We start from the raw sequence: 11,620 nt of genomic DNA on the forward strand, positions 1-11,620 counted from the left end.
TTAATTCTTCAGGATAATTTTATTAGCAATGAGGAATATAAATCTCTTATGAAAATATTCTTAAAATTTCAATATATAAGAATTGTCTATAAAAATATACTACTACATAACAAAGCCAGTAACTTCTACAAAACATAATTCAACATATATTTAACAATATATAGGACATAGCAAAAATCCATTAATTAATGCTAAGGGTATTTTTACCCCCTTTTTGTCAAACAATAATTCACATAACATAGGAAATTACTCATTCTGATACACAGAAATTATCACCACAGAACTCTATGTGTGTTCCCCCCTGAAGTCACCTGCATCTGCAGGAACATAAAGCACAACTTTTCTTTGGATGGATAGGCAATTATGACCCCAAAAACATTCTGCTGGTAGCTGCAATGTCCTGCTGAGGTCAGTGTTCACATCTGCTGTCAGCACTGAATCCACGCAGGGACAGAGACAATGTTTTTATTACCCTTGTGGGGCTGCTGCCACAGATGAGCCTGCCATGGTAATCATGGTTAGAGAACTAAAAAACAGACTCTGCCTGGGTAACTACTGCTAGTTACCAGGAAATAACTTCAAAAGAGGCTGTCTCCCCAGAAATAAACTTTCCAACAGACAGCTCTCAAACAAAAGCTCAAAGATGAGAAAATACCATGGGAGTAGTTGTTTATTTTAAATTATGATCAAGGGAAGTACGATCCATTTTGTCATTACTAATTACAGGAAGGACTACCTTGGACCAGGTTTTGGAATTGGGAATCTCTTCAGAATAAAAATTACACATTTCATTAGCAGTATAACCAATGTTGCTATGCTGAGGTTACTTTATGCCTGGTGTTAGACAAATGCTGGAAATCCACTTTAATTATATAGACCACCCTTGTCTACACAATGAGCCTGTCAAATTCTTGGTGCAGACTTATTTAAAAGCCCTTATTTAAAGGGCTTTTAGAGCATCCTTTAAACAGCCAACTTAACCTGAAAGGAATTGGCTGCTGCACATTGACAGTACAAAGCCATCAGCTTTCTACAGAAGAGTTGGGTAGATAAGGCTTTAAGGCCACAAAGTCTCACTGAAGACCACTAGTAATTAGGGTCTTGCATAGTAAAGAACATAGGAACCAAACTTATGATGCATCAGTAACAACTAAATCTTTTTATCCCTGTGTTTCTGTGCAAAGTAACCAGTAATTAGTTACTACTCTTTCTATTCAGAATCCACTGAAATCAGAACATTGAATGAATACATTGAAATTCAGGAGAAACTTAACATTATAACAAAGCAATTACAATGCAACAATATTCCATCATATTACATAGGAAGGAGTTTCTATTAGAATAGTATATTTATCCAACTTTAAAGTAAAGATCACAACAGGACACTACAGACAATGAACATCAATATATTTCTGACTCAAAGCTCAGAAAAATAACTTTTGACCCTGAGAAACTTGCTGTATTAAAAAGCTAAAAAAGATCAGAATCTAAAAGAATCAAGGCTCAGCCAGTTTCATTTCAGATTCTCCAACTGTTAAGCTTCGAGAAAAGTTTTACCCTCCTAACAGAAATTTTAAGATATATTTTCAATTAAAAAACCCTAGCAATTCATGCTATCCACACTTCTGTGGTTTCATTATCTTTAAGGCTTGCAACTAATATTTAGGTTTTCAGCCTGTATTTGACAGGAAGAAAAATTTTAAAATTGAGGTGGTTGAAGAACTTAAAGCTTAAATGTCTTTCATTCTCAACATCATCTAGAAAAACCAATTACAGAAACCAGCTTGTCACACTTTATGGATAGAGAAGCCCTAGTCAAGTCCTTCATTCTCATTCCAGTTAAATAGCTCCCTAAAAGATCGATCAAAATCAAAACAATGTTCCAAAACATACATCCTCCAACATAGGATCTGGTTTAGATTATTATTTTAACAACTTAAATATTTAGCAAGGTTTAAGAACAGCAAGAGGAAATAAGCAGATGAAGCCATAAGGAAACCCTGTATGTTTGAACAAAGAAAAAACCAATCATCTGGGGGTTTTGGCACAAGCAATATTTTGAAAGAGTTTCTGCTAGAACTTGAGACAAAAATTACAAACCACTATAACTAGATGTTGATTTCTGGCCATGTAGCATGTTTTCTACATTTACTTGTGTGTTAAGGGAAAGAAAACAATCCTTTCTTCAGTAACCTGTTCTTCTCTACTAAGTGTAAACAAGATTCATTGAAATCACACAAACTAAAGATGTAAGCTTCCACATAATTTTTATTCTGTACTGGCAAAGCAGCCTTCATATGCTGCAATTTAAACTACTACCTAATTCAACTTCCTAATGTTTTTATACTGTCATCAAGTTCAGGCTACACTGGTTTTGCCCTCTCCAAAAAACCTTACTAAAAAGATATGTACTGGATCAGCTCCCAGGGGTAGCTCATCATCACATAACCACATAAGCATTGAGCCAAGAGGAGACAGCAGGGCTAGCTGACAATCCAAGTTTGCATCAATCTGAACTGCTTTGGAACCACACCTTTGTAAGTGGCAATTCAAACACATGCATATTGCACATGAACTGAAGCAGTAAAAAATGAAGCAGTTTGTTTTCCTTCCTTCTCCTGAAAGCTGTTCTCAATGGCAGTGATGGTACAGGAGTAGAAAAACAATTCCAGTTCACAGTTTCAAGTATTAAGCAAAAAGGGTGCCAAACTGGAATTTTATTATTATGTGAGGCATTTAAGAGATAGTAAAGCAGTTTCCTGACCTTGTCAGCAGTAGCTGAGCTTCAGCATTCAGGAAAAGCAAAGAACAGACAGCTGTAAGCAGGAACGGATCTCAAACTCAAATGGAATCTTCTCATATCCATAAACACATTTAGATTCAGGGTGCAGGTTTTACCTAGAGAAACTTGGACAAAGACAGCTCCTCATATCCAGGTATATGGAAAAGGTTTTTCTGTGAGGTAATGAAAAACACCGGGAGGTCAACTCAGCCATTGGTCCCAGCCAGCACGGCTCATGAGTGGCAAGTCTTGATTGTCAAACCTGACTTCCTTCCACTACAGGGCAGCCCACCTAGTCAGTCTAGGAAAGCCAGTACAAATAATCCTTCTGGACTTCAGCAGAGCTTTTGCCAGAGCATCCTTCTAGACAAAATGCCCAGCACACAGCCGGGTAATTGTGTTATATTATAGGAGAGCAACTGGCTCAGGGGTCAGGCACAAAGAGTTAGAGAATGGGGTGACACCAGCCTGGCATCTAGCCTTTGATGGGCTCTAGCCTCAGCCCAGTTTTCTTCAAAATCTTCATTAATGACTTGGATGCAGAACTCCAAGGAATACCAAGAATGACACTAAATTGGGAGCAGCTGTTGACTCCCTCAATTGCAGGGAGGCCCTGCAGATACCTTGGTAAAATAGAGGCCTGGGCAATCACTGAACATAGGAAGTTTAACAAAGTCAAGTGAGAGATTCTGCATATGGGGTGGGGCAACAGACAGACTGGGGAATGGAAAGCAGCACCACGGAAAGGGATCTGAGGGCCCTGGCAGGGTGAGTATGAGTTAGCAGTGCCCTGGCAGCCTGGAGGGCACCAGGCACAGCATCACCTGCCAGGCAAGAGAGGGGATTGTCCCCTCTGCTCTGCACTGGGTGTTGCACTGAGTGCTGGGGGCAGTTTTGGTGCCACAATGTAAGAAAAAGACATTAAGCTGTTAGAAAGCTTAACAGAGGGCCACGAAGATGAAGAGTCTGCAGGGGAAGACTTAGGAGGAGTTGCTAAGGTCGCCTGTTCACCCTGGAGAGGAAACTGAGGGGAGACATCACTGGGGTCTTCAACACCCTCCTAAAAGGAAATGGAGGGGCAGATCAGGCTGATCTCTTCTCCCTGTGCTCAGTGACAGAACTCAAGTAAATGGCCTGAAGCTGAGCCAAGGGAGGTTTAAGCTGGATATCAGGAAGAGGTTCACCAAGAGGATATTCTGGGACTGGAACAAGGTCCCCAGGAAAGCAGTCAGAGCACCAACCCTGTCTGATTCAAGGAATGTCTGGACAATGTTCTCAGGCACGTGGTTGACTCTTGGGGTGTCCTGTGCAGGGCCAGGAGTTGGACTCAATGGTCCTGATAGGCCCTTTCTGACTCAATATATCATATGATACTCTGACCCTGAAGTATTATTTGCATTTTGTGCCTTTGGGACTGAAGTCTCTAGATCTGCCCTGATAGGATGCAATGCCTATTGGCAAAAGAAAAGACATGTGACCAGACATCTGTAAATCAAAGTAAGAAAACGATCACCACCTTTAGTGATTTAGAAAAAAACATCTATCAAGTGTACAGAACACAGCATTCTCTTTTAGAAAAACACTAGAGGTGAAAACCTCCTCAAGATACAAAGGATCAAAAAAAGATTCAAGTTAAAATTTTCTTTAAACTTTACTGAGACAAGACCCAAAAGTATGAAATGCTCAACTTGGGAAAATCCCACTTCCTGATACTAAACGTTTAGTCCTCCTGAAATGTGAAGGACACCAAAGTCAGTAATAAAAGTATTTTCTTTAGTATTTGTTGCATTAAAAATAACGCCTACAAAAATGAGATGTGCAAGAGAAGTGATAAATACAAACTTAAAAGGGCCAGCATGAAAAGTGGGACTGAAGTTGCCCACTAGCACTGTGTGATGCCGTGTGGATGCCTGAATGTGATGTGCATGCACAGCATCACCCTTCCACCAAGCTTTCCTCAAACCTCTTCTGCAGAACCCCTGTATGACCTTGGCCAACCTTCATCTTTTGTGAAACTGCAATTACATTGCACTCTTGTACATTCTTAAGAAATAAGCAAAAGCTTTAATGTAAATCCTCCTAAGTTTATGAAGGCAAAGGAGACTCAAACTTGGTCTCATAAAGAACTTTAGTATAGAAGAATATTACTATAAAGGGTCATAAGCAGCATTAAATAACCTATATTAAATACCTAAAAAATATAATCTTTTGCATAGAATAAAGAAAAGTGCAGCTACAGCGCAGCATTCCATACCAGAAGAAAGGGCTAATTTATGGGTGGTATAGAATTAACTGTTGTCTCTCATCACTGAGACTGCAGCAACTAAAGACATGTTTATAGGGAGAATCATTTTTGAAAAAAAAGGTGATTATTGTTTCACTATGTCTGTGAAGTAAGTGCAAACACTTAAAATTCTTTTTTTAAAAAGCAAAGCTGATACGTAATTTTCACCAGTTAATTTTCTCTTCATATTACTTGGAAAAATTAAATTGCTTTTGTTCTTTTAGAATCCAAATTAAAATTAAATCCACATTTGGCATCTGTTTTGTGCAAAATAATAATTAGAAAGCTTATAGAAGTACAAGCTTTATCTGTTCTATAAAAGCTGGTTGTTTAAGGATTATCAACTCTTCATGCCCTTCTAACTTTTGTATTGCAATCCCTGTGGTAATCAAGCACAGAATAGCATTAAGCCTGGGAGACTTATTTCCACTGCTCTGAAAAATAAAGAAAGAGGCTAAGTGGAGAGTCAGAAACTCTAGGAAAATAAATATTGTACACTTTTGAAAGGAAGCAACAACTTTTAAGTATCTTTCTACGGACCATATTAACACATCTAAGTATAAGAAAGAAAAGTATATACCTCACCAGTTGCTAAGACATCTTCAATTTTGGTAAAAAGTCAACTTATTTTACTGGATATAATTTGGTACTACAATTTGGTAAATGGGATACTTAAAATAAATAAAATAAATATTGTATTTATATATCTTTCAAGACTGCTTGTTTCTGTAATGAATTAGTGTCTGTACTGTTAGATTTCCCTCTGTTTAGCTTTTTTCACACTATGTCTCCACTTACGAATGGCAGTTCCAGTACTACTGGCTACTACACAAAGGGCTCCACCCACAGTCCACCAAGTTGGTAGTTGATTGAGAAAAAGAGCTTGTAAAATAAAAGCAAACACCACATCCATTGTTCTCATTATTGATACAGGTCCAGCTTTCTCTATCTGTAATGCTTTTGTGAGATATATCTGACCCCCCAACCCTAACACGCCTATTAATATGAGAAAAACCCTATCTCTACCACAGTGTGGTAAACGCCATTCATTCAAAACAAACAGTGCTACAACACACCCAACTAATCCAATGACAGCATAATACCAAATTGACAAGAAGTAGTGCACAGATTTTCCCATCTTCCTTAGTATAACAAAAGTTGAGGCTGCAGATACTGTGCTTGAAATCGCTGCTATAGTTCCTTTAAGGTGATCTGAGTAACTTCCTTCAATGCCTGAAACACGTGAGCCAAACAGAAATGGTGGTCTGGCAATAAGAATCACTCCAGTGACCGCAAAGAGAGTAAAAAGAAGATCCCAAAGGCTGTATTTCTCTTTGAGAAAGATCCATGCCAGCAACGATGTAAAAACAGGACTGGTAAAAGTTATAACAGTGGCATCAGCTAGTGGCATGACTTGGTAAGCATAGTAGAGAAGAACCATTGCAGTAGAGCCAAGGAATCCTCGGAAGAAAAGAAAAATTCTTTTACCTTTTGGTCCCAAAAATCCTGTTCTGAAAAACAGAAATGTCACGTTAATGTCACTGTCTTACTTATTTCATGACTAACATTCAAACATATTTAAGTATGGTACACACCTTTCTAGACAAGGGAGTTTAATACCCAAATATTCTTAACGATCTAATCACAGACCAATTTATTTCCATCATGACCCCCAATCACATTCAGAGTCAGAAACTGTTCTAGTAATTAATTTTTCCCTTGCAAAATAACCCAAGAGCATCTACAAATTACCTTCTGTGTTTTTAAGATCACCCCTTTGTGGAAATCAAAGCATTTGATACAATAATCCTAGTATCAGGGAGTCAAAGATTTTCAGTTTTTTGAATTGTATTAAGAAACTACCAATTAATCTAAAATAATGCAACTGAAGTCCAAACTAAAATAACATTGCAACCATAAAGAAGGAAATTCTAGATCTAGTTTTAAGAAATAACTTTAAATTTAAACATTTTTTACACTTACTTGTAGTATATTAAACCAGGAAGAACAAATGCCATTTGGAAAACACATCGAAATGCACTCACTTCCACTGAATGTACATCTTCTATTATTTTAAGAAGTAAAGAGGCCAATGAGAAAAGGAAGGCAGACAGTATGGTATAAAACAGACCAAGTCCTGGGCACGCAGCTCTCTTCTTTGTGCCTGCAACAGATAAACTACAGTTAATAAGGATCTCTTAGAAGACTCCTCTGATCAGGCAGCTCCACACACTGCAGTGCCCCACGTATCTGTAGTGATTTTTGTGATGGAGAACAGGGGAAACAAAGATTAAAATGTAAATATTACATGTATTTACCAGACCTAACTTGAAAATACTTTTCACTGATGATCATGGATCCTCTTTTTTTCTTAAAACAGGGTGTAAGAGATGAACTCGAAAACCTGGGATACAAAACATTGCAGCTCTACAAATCAGAAGACCCAACTTCTTGTAGGTATCAAACTAGTACGAGTGATTTACTATAGGGGCTAGTCACAATTCTGCCCAGGAACCAATACATATAACAGACTACAAAATAGTCCATGGTCAGATTCTGAAACTATTCTCTTGGGAATCAGCTGCTTACTTAACTAAGGCTCCTAAGCAAAAATTTAATTTCCTTTCTCACAAATACATTGTGTACAAATACACAATGTAAAATCTGTGTACAGAACGTCATTTTTGTTATACATCATGTTTATTTTGCAGCTAAATCACCCTAAATTTGACATAGACTGACAACGTTTTTATCTTGCTGTAAGAATCCAAATATTTTCTTCAAATAGGCATCGAATACACATTTTAAGCAGAATAAATTTAAGTAACTAATGTTAAAACATCAAAGGCCTGATGTCTATCAAAATTCCATGAAGACCTTAGTTTATGCTTATTTATCAGACTTCTCCTTCCTGAAAGTTTCCCAAGTCTAATGTTTCTATTCAAATCTCCTCATTGCCTCAGGCTTTCTTCAACACACTCTTCCTCGTTCCACTCATTTTCTCCACTCTGAACTATAAAAGAAAAAAAAAAGCAAGGGGAGGGAGAACTGTGAGACAGAGAACTCCAAGGAGTTCCAAGAGAACTCCAAGCCTTTTTTGTTATTACTTTATTGCATAAAAGTAACACCTAGAGGTGAACATCAAGGAAAACAGAGCCCATCTAAAAATCTGAGTGGGACATCACCTCACTATCTCTTCCTCTACCTGCATAAAACACTGGGAGTTACCTTTTCTTCTGTGACTCCCTCTAAAGATAGGAGCGAGAACTCCATGTCCCTCCCAGAGCAGTGTTTTGATAAAGGGTGCCTCATCTCACGTTAGTGTGGCAGCCTGGGAGCCTTGTGGATCCTCTAAAACATAATCAGCCGGGTACTGCTGCGAGTTGCTTAGCAACTAAGTGTGGTTTTGAGAGGGTTGTTGTTTTTGTTTGTTTTTTTTAACAAAACTTGTCACAAACCATTTTGATCCTCCTTGAGATCAGCACTCAAGGCTGAGAAACTGCATCTTATTGCCTCAGAGGGGAGACTGCAGGCTGACAGTCCTAGGGCTTTACAACTGCAACCACAACCTGAAGTAGGCAAAAGGTTTGCTTTTCAAGGAATCCTGCCACATTGCAGCTGAAAGTGAGTTACAGCTTCTACTTGAAATACTTCTATTTAGCAACAGCTTCTTACATAAAACTGACTATAAAAACTACCACTAACCAACACCGGACCAGGACATCTACCAACTATGAAACAAAGTGGATTTAAAAATTGTTCATGAACTATGTAATGCCTTAATCCACATAGTCACATAACAGAACTACAAAATCAACAGTCTCTAATATTGAAACACGAGGAATCAGACTGACCTACAACTGAAATGGGAAATCCAAACCCAGGCTGGCTTATGGATGAACACAGCAGAAACAGAACTATTAACTTTTATTTCATGCATGAGAGCTTCTCTGATTATTACAGAATGAAGCCAACCTAAATAAAGGAAGTGTTGAAATGGAAAACCAATCAAATTAAAGCAAAATACACTGAAAGGATCTTACACCCAGAACTAAGCTTTGGATTGTAAGGAACAAACAAAAATCAGAAGGAACTTCTGTAAGCTACCCAATATACCAAGCCTATCAGAAACAGAATCTTCAGAACTTTGTAACACTAGAATTTTAGCCATCAACATCTTGAATTGCCAAAGCAAGTACTCAGTGCAATGAGAAAGTGTTTTATTTCCTTTTAAAAATAAGATGGTCCAAGTTCTTCTACCAAAAACAAGAACTGCAGTTCTGAAAAGTACTTATTTCAAGGTAAGTTTTAGGGAGAAGTTAGGTTAAGATAACATTCACACCCCACGAAATATTAAGCCTTGAAATACTAGCCTAACACCACCAAAACAGTCAAGCACTCATGCTTTTTTCAAAGAATGTAGCAGTCCGAAAATCAAAAGGTTTCAAGCAGTACCCGAGTCCTCTTTTTTGAGTGGCTACAGACTCGGTTTTCCAATTTCATTCCCTGGCCATCTCCACACATAATGCTTTCAAACAATTTTCCACTCCCGTTTTAAGTCACAGGTAAATGCCTCCCAGTGCAACCTGTTTTAGGTGTAAATTCTAATTGTGTTTTTAATGCTTTAATTGTGTACTTTGCTTCAAATAGTTTTTATACTTGCAAAATGCATGCAATGAAGAAAATGACACTTCTCACATACAGGATGTCAAGAATAGTAGCGGAGGGAGAAGAGTATTGGCTATGGGAAAGATGGTCAGCAAGAAGATGATCCTCCCAGACCTTCAGGAAAGTCACCACATTATAAAAAGCAGAAGAGCTCTCTTTGACGTCTGTGAAGTACCAGGAGCAGAACAGGCTGCATTGGAACTAATCATGGTCATGCAGACAAGATCTAGGCATGATTCATAGTCAGTCATAGACTCAGTCAACAATTTTACGAGACAGACGACCCAAAACCAAAGTACTCTTTCTGGTTAATTAATAAAAGTTTATCAGGATTTCAAACAGTTTTTTTTCCCCCCCAAGCTTTGCTTTAGAACTGACACTAATGTGAATTTCACTGGTGAAGGACTCTGGCCTCTCCACAGCTCACCAACAAATCTATTTGCTGCTGGAAAGTCAGTTTCAGTCAATTTTAAGACAAACACATTTTCAGTGAAGTCGTTCTGAAGAAAAGTACTCCAGATAACTTCAGAAATTATTTTAAGATGGCATTTATGTTTTAAGAGAACTCCACTTTAAACCTACATATTCCATATTTCACAATACGTTTGTGGCTTTATCAATTGAAAATTATCAAGAAGTGAAGCATGGACTCGAGTTAGGACAAAATTACTACACTCAGACTAAGGCAATGTAAGAATCGCCCAAGAAGTCACAGTCCCAAGTACGTGAACTAACTGAAGTGCACTGTCAAATGCATTTATAGTGCCAGAAGTTCACACAGGCAGAAGGCACTTCTATTTACCCAAACCTGTCAAGTCTTACTTTAAAACTTTTAAAACAGGAAGTACTGTTTTCCCGAGGAATAGTCGCTGGCGAGGCTCTCTCCAAGGCGGCAGAGCCGCCCCGCCCTGGGGACGAGCGGTCCCGGCGCTCTGCACGCTCCCGGGGCGTGCGGAGCACCGGGCCGAGCCGCGCCCGGCACCCCGGCACAGGGTACAAGGGCACGGAGCAGCCGTGCCTGCCGGCCCGCTGACTCCTCCACCGGGGCCGGCTTTTCCGGGCAAGAGAAACGGGAAGAAAAGGGGGAGGCCGAACCCGCTCGCAGGTGACCCGCGGGCACCAGGTGCGAGCCGCCGCTGGGGACGGCTCGGAAGCGGCGAGGCGGCTCCTGCCGGCGCTGGGGTGGGCACCGATGCCGGGCGTCCTCTGCAGCCGCCCGAGCCCGCTCCCCGCCCCGCCGCCACGTGCGGACGGCCCGGTGCCCTCGGGCCGCCGTTTTTTCCCCCGCAGCCCGGCAATGTCACCCCGAGAGCGGGCAGCCCAGCCGGGACGGCGCTGCTCCCCTGCCCCGCCTGTCGGACTCCCCCTCCTCACTCCTCACCAGGTGCCTCGCAGCAGAACGGCCAGGACATGCCCGAGCAGCAGCCACAAGCGCGGCGCTCCTCGGTGCCCGCCGCCTCGACGCCGGGCGCCGGGCACATGCACGGCTGCAACGCGCCCGGCCCGTCCTCCTGGCCCGGCGGCACCTCCGGCTCCTGCCCGCCCGCTGCCGGAGCAGCGTCGCCCTCTCCGCCCTGACACAGCACCATGGGGACGCGGGGCTACCACGATGCTCCGGCGGCTCCTCGGCTGCCGGCGACACCTGCCCTCCTGCGCATGCGGTGCGGCCGCCCGGCACCGCCCGCCGCCTTCCCTCCGCCCGCCCGCAGCGCCGAGCACCCGCGGGGGAGGCTACCCCGGGTCCCGGCTCCACCACCCCCCGGCAGGCCCCGCCTGGAGCCGGCCGGGCGGCGCGGCCCTCCCGCGGCGGGTACCTGCCTGCGAGCCCCGCGGCGGCCAAGCGCCCCTGCCGGGCCAGGAGGCAGCGCCCCGCCGCTTCCTGCCTG

At 41.5% G+C, this 11,620-nt stretch overlaps 1 protein-coding gene across 1 annotated transcript; it reads right to left on the bottom strand.

The window, feature by feature from the left end:
• SLC35G1 (solute carrier family 35 member G1) lies at positions 1-11,341 on the bottom strand. The gene is made up of 3 exons (XM_014875426.2): positions 11,116-11,341; positions 7,050-7,230; positions 1-6,577 (listed from the first exon to the last, which is right to left on the bottom strand). The coding sequence occupies exons 1-3, from the start codon at positions 11,321-11,323 to the stop codon at positions 5,818-5,820; spliced, it is 1,149 nt and encodes a 382-aa protein (XP_014730912.1). The 5' UTR covers positions 11,324-11,341; the 3' UTR covers positions 1-5,817.
• Positions 11,342-11,620: the final 279 nt, after the last annotated feature.

Source organism: Sturnus vulgaris, chromosome 8 (assembly GCF_052056855.1).
Source record: "Sturnus vulgaris isolate bStuVul1 chromosome 8, bStuVul1.hap1, whole genome shotgun sequence".
In the NCBI taxonomy this organism is placed as follows: domain Eukaryota; kingdom Metazoa; phylum Chordata; class Aves; order Passeriformes; family Sturnidae; genus Sturnus; species Sturnus vulgaris.

Coding starts and splice junctions, on each gene's coding strand:
- SLC35G1 (XM_014875426.2), bottom strand. CDS start 11,323: ATGGTGCTGTGTCAGGGCGGAGAGGGCGACGCTGCTCCGGCAGCGGGC. Junction 7,231..11,115: donor GTTCTGCTGCGAGGCACCTG/GTGAGGAGTGAG, acceptor TATCTGTTGCAG/GCACAAAGAAGAGAGCTGCG. Junction 6,578..7,049: donor CCTGGTTTAATATACTACAA/GTAAGTGTAAAA, acceptor TCTGTTTTTCAG/AACAGGATTTTTGGGACCAA.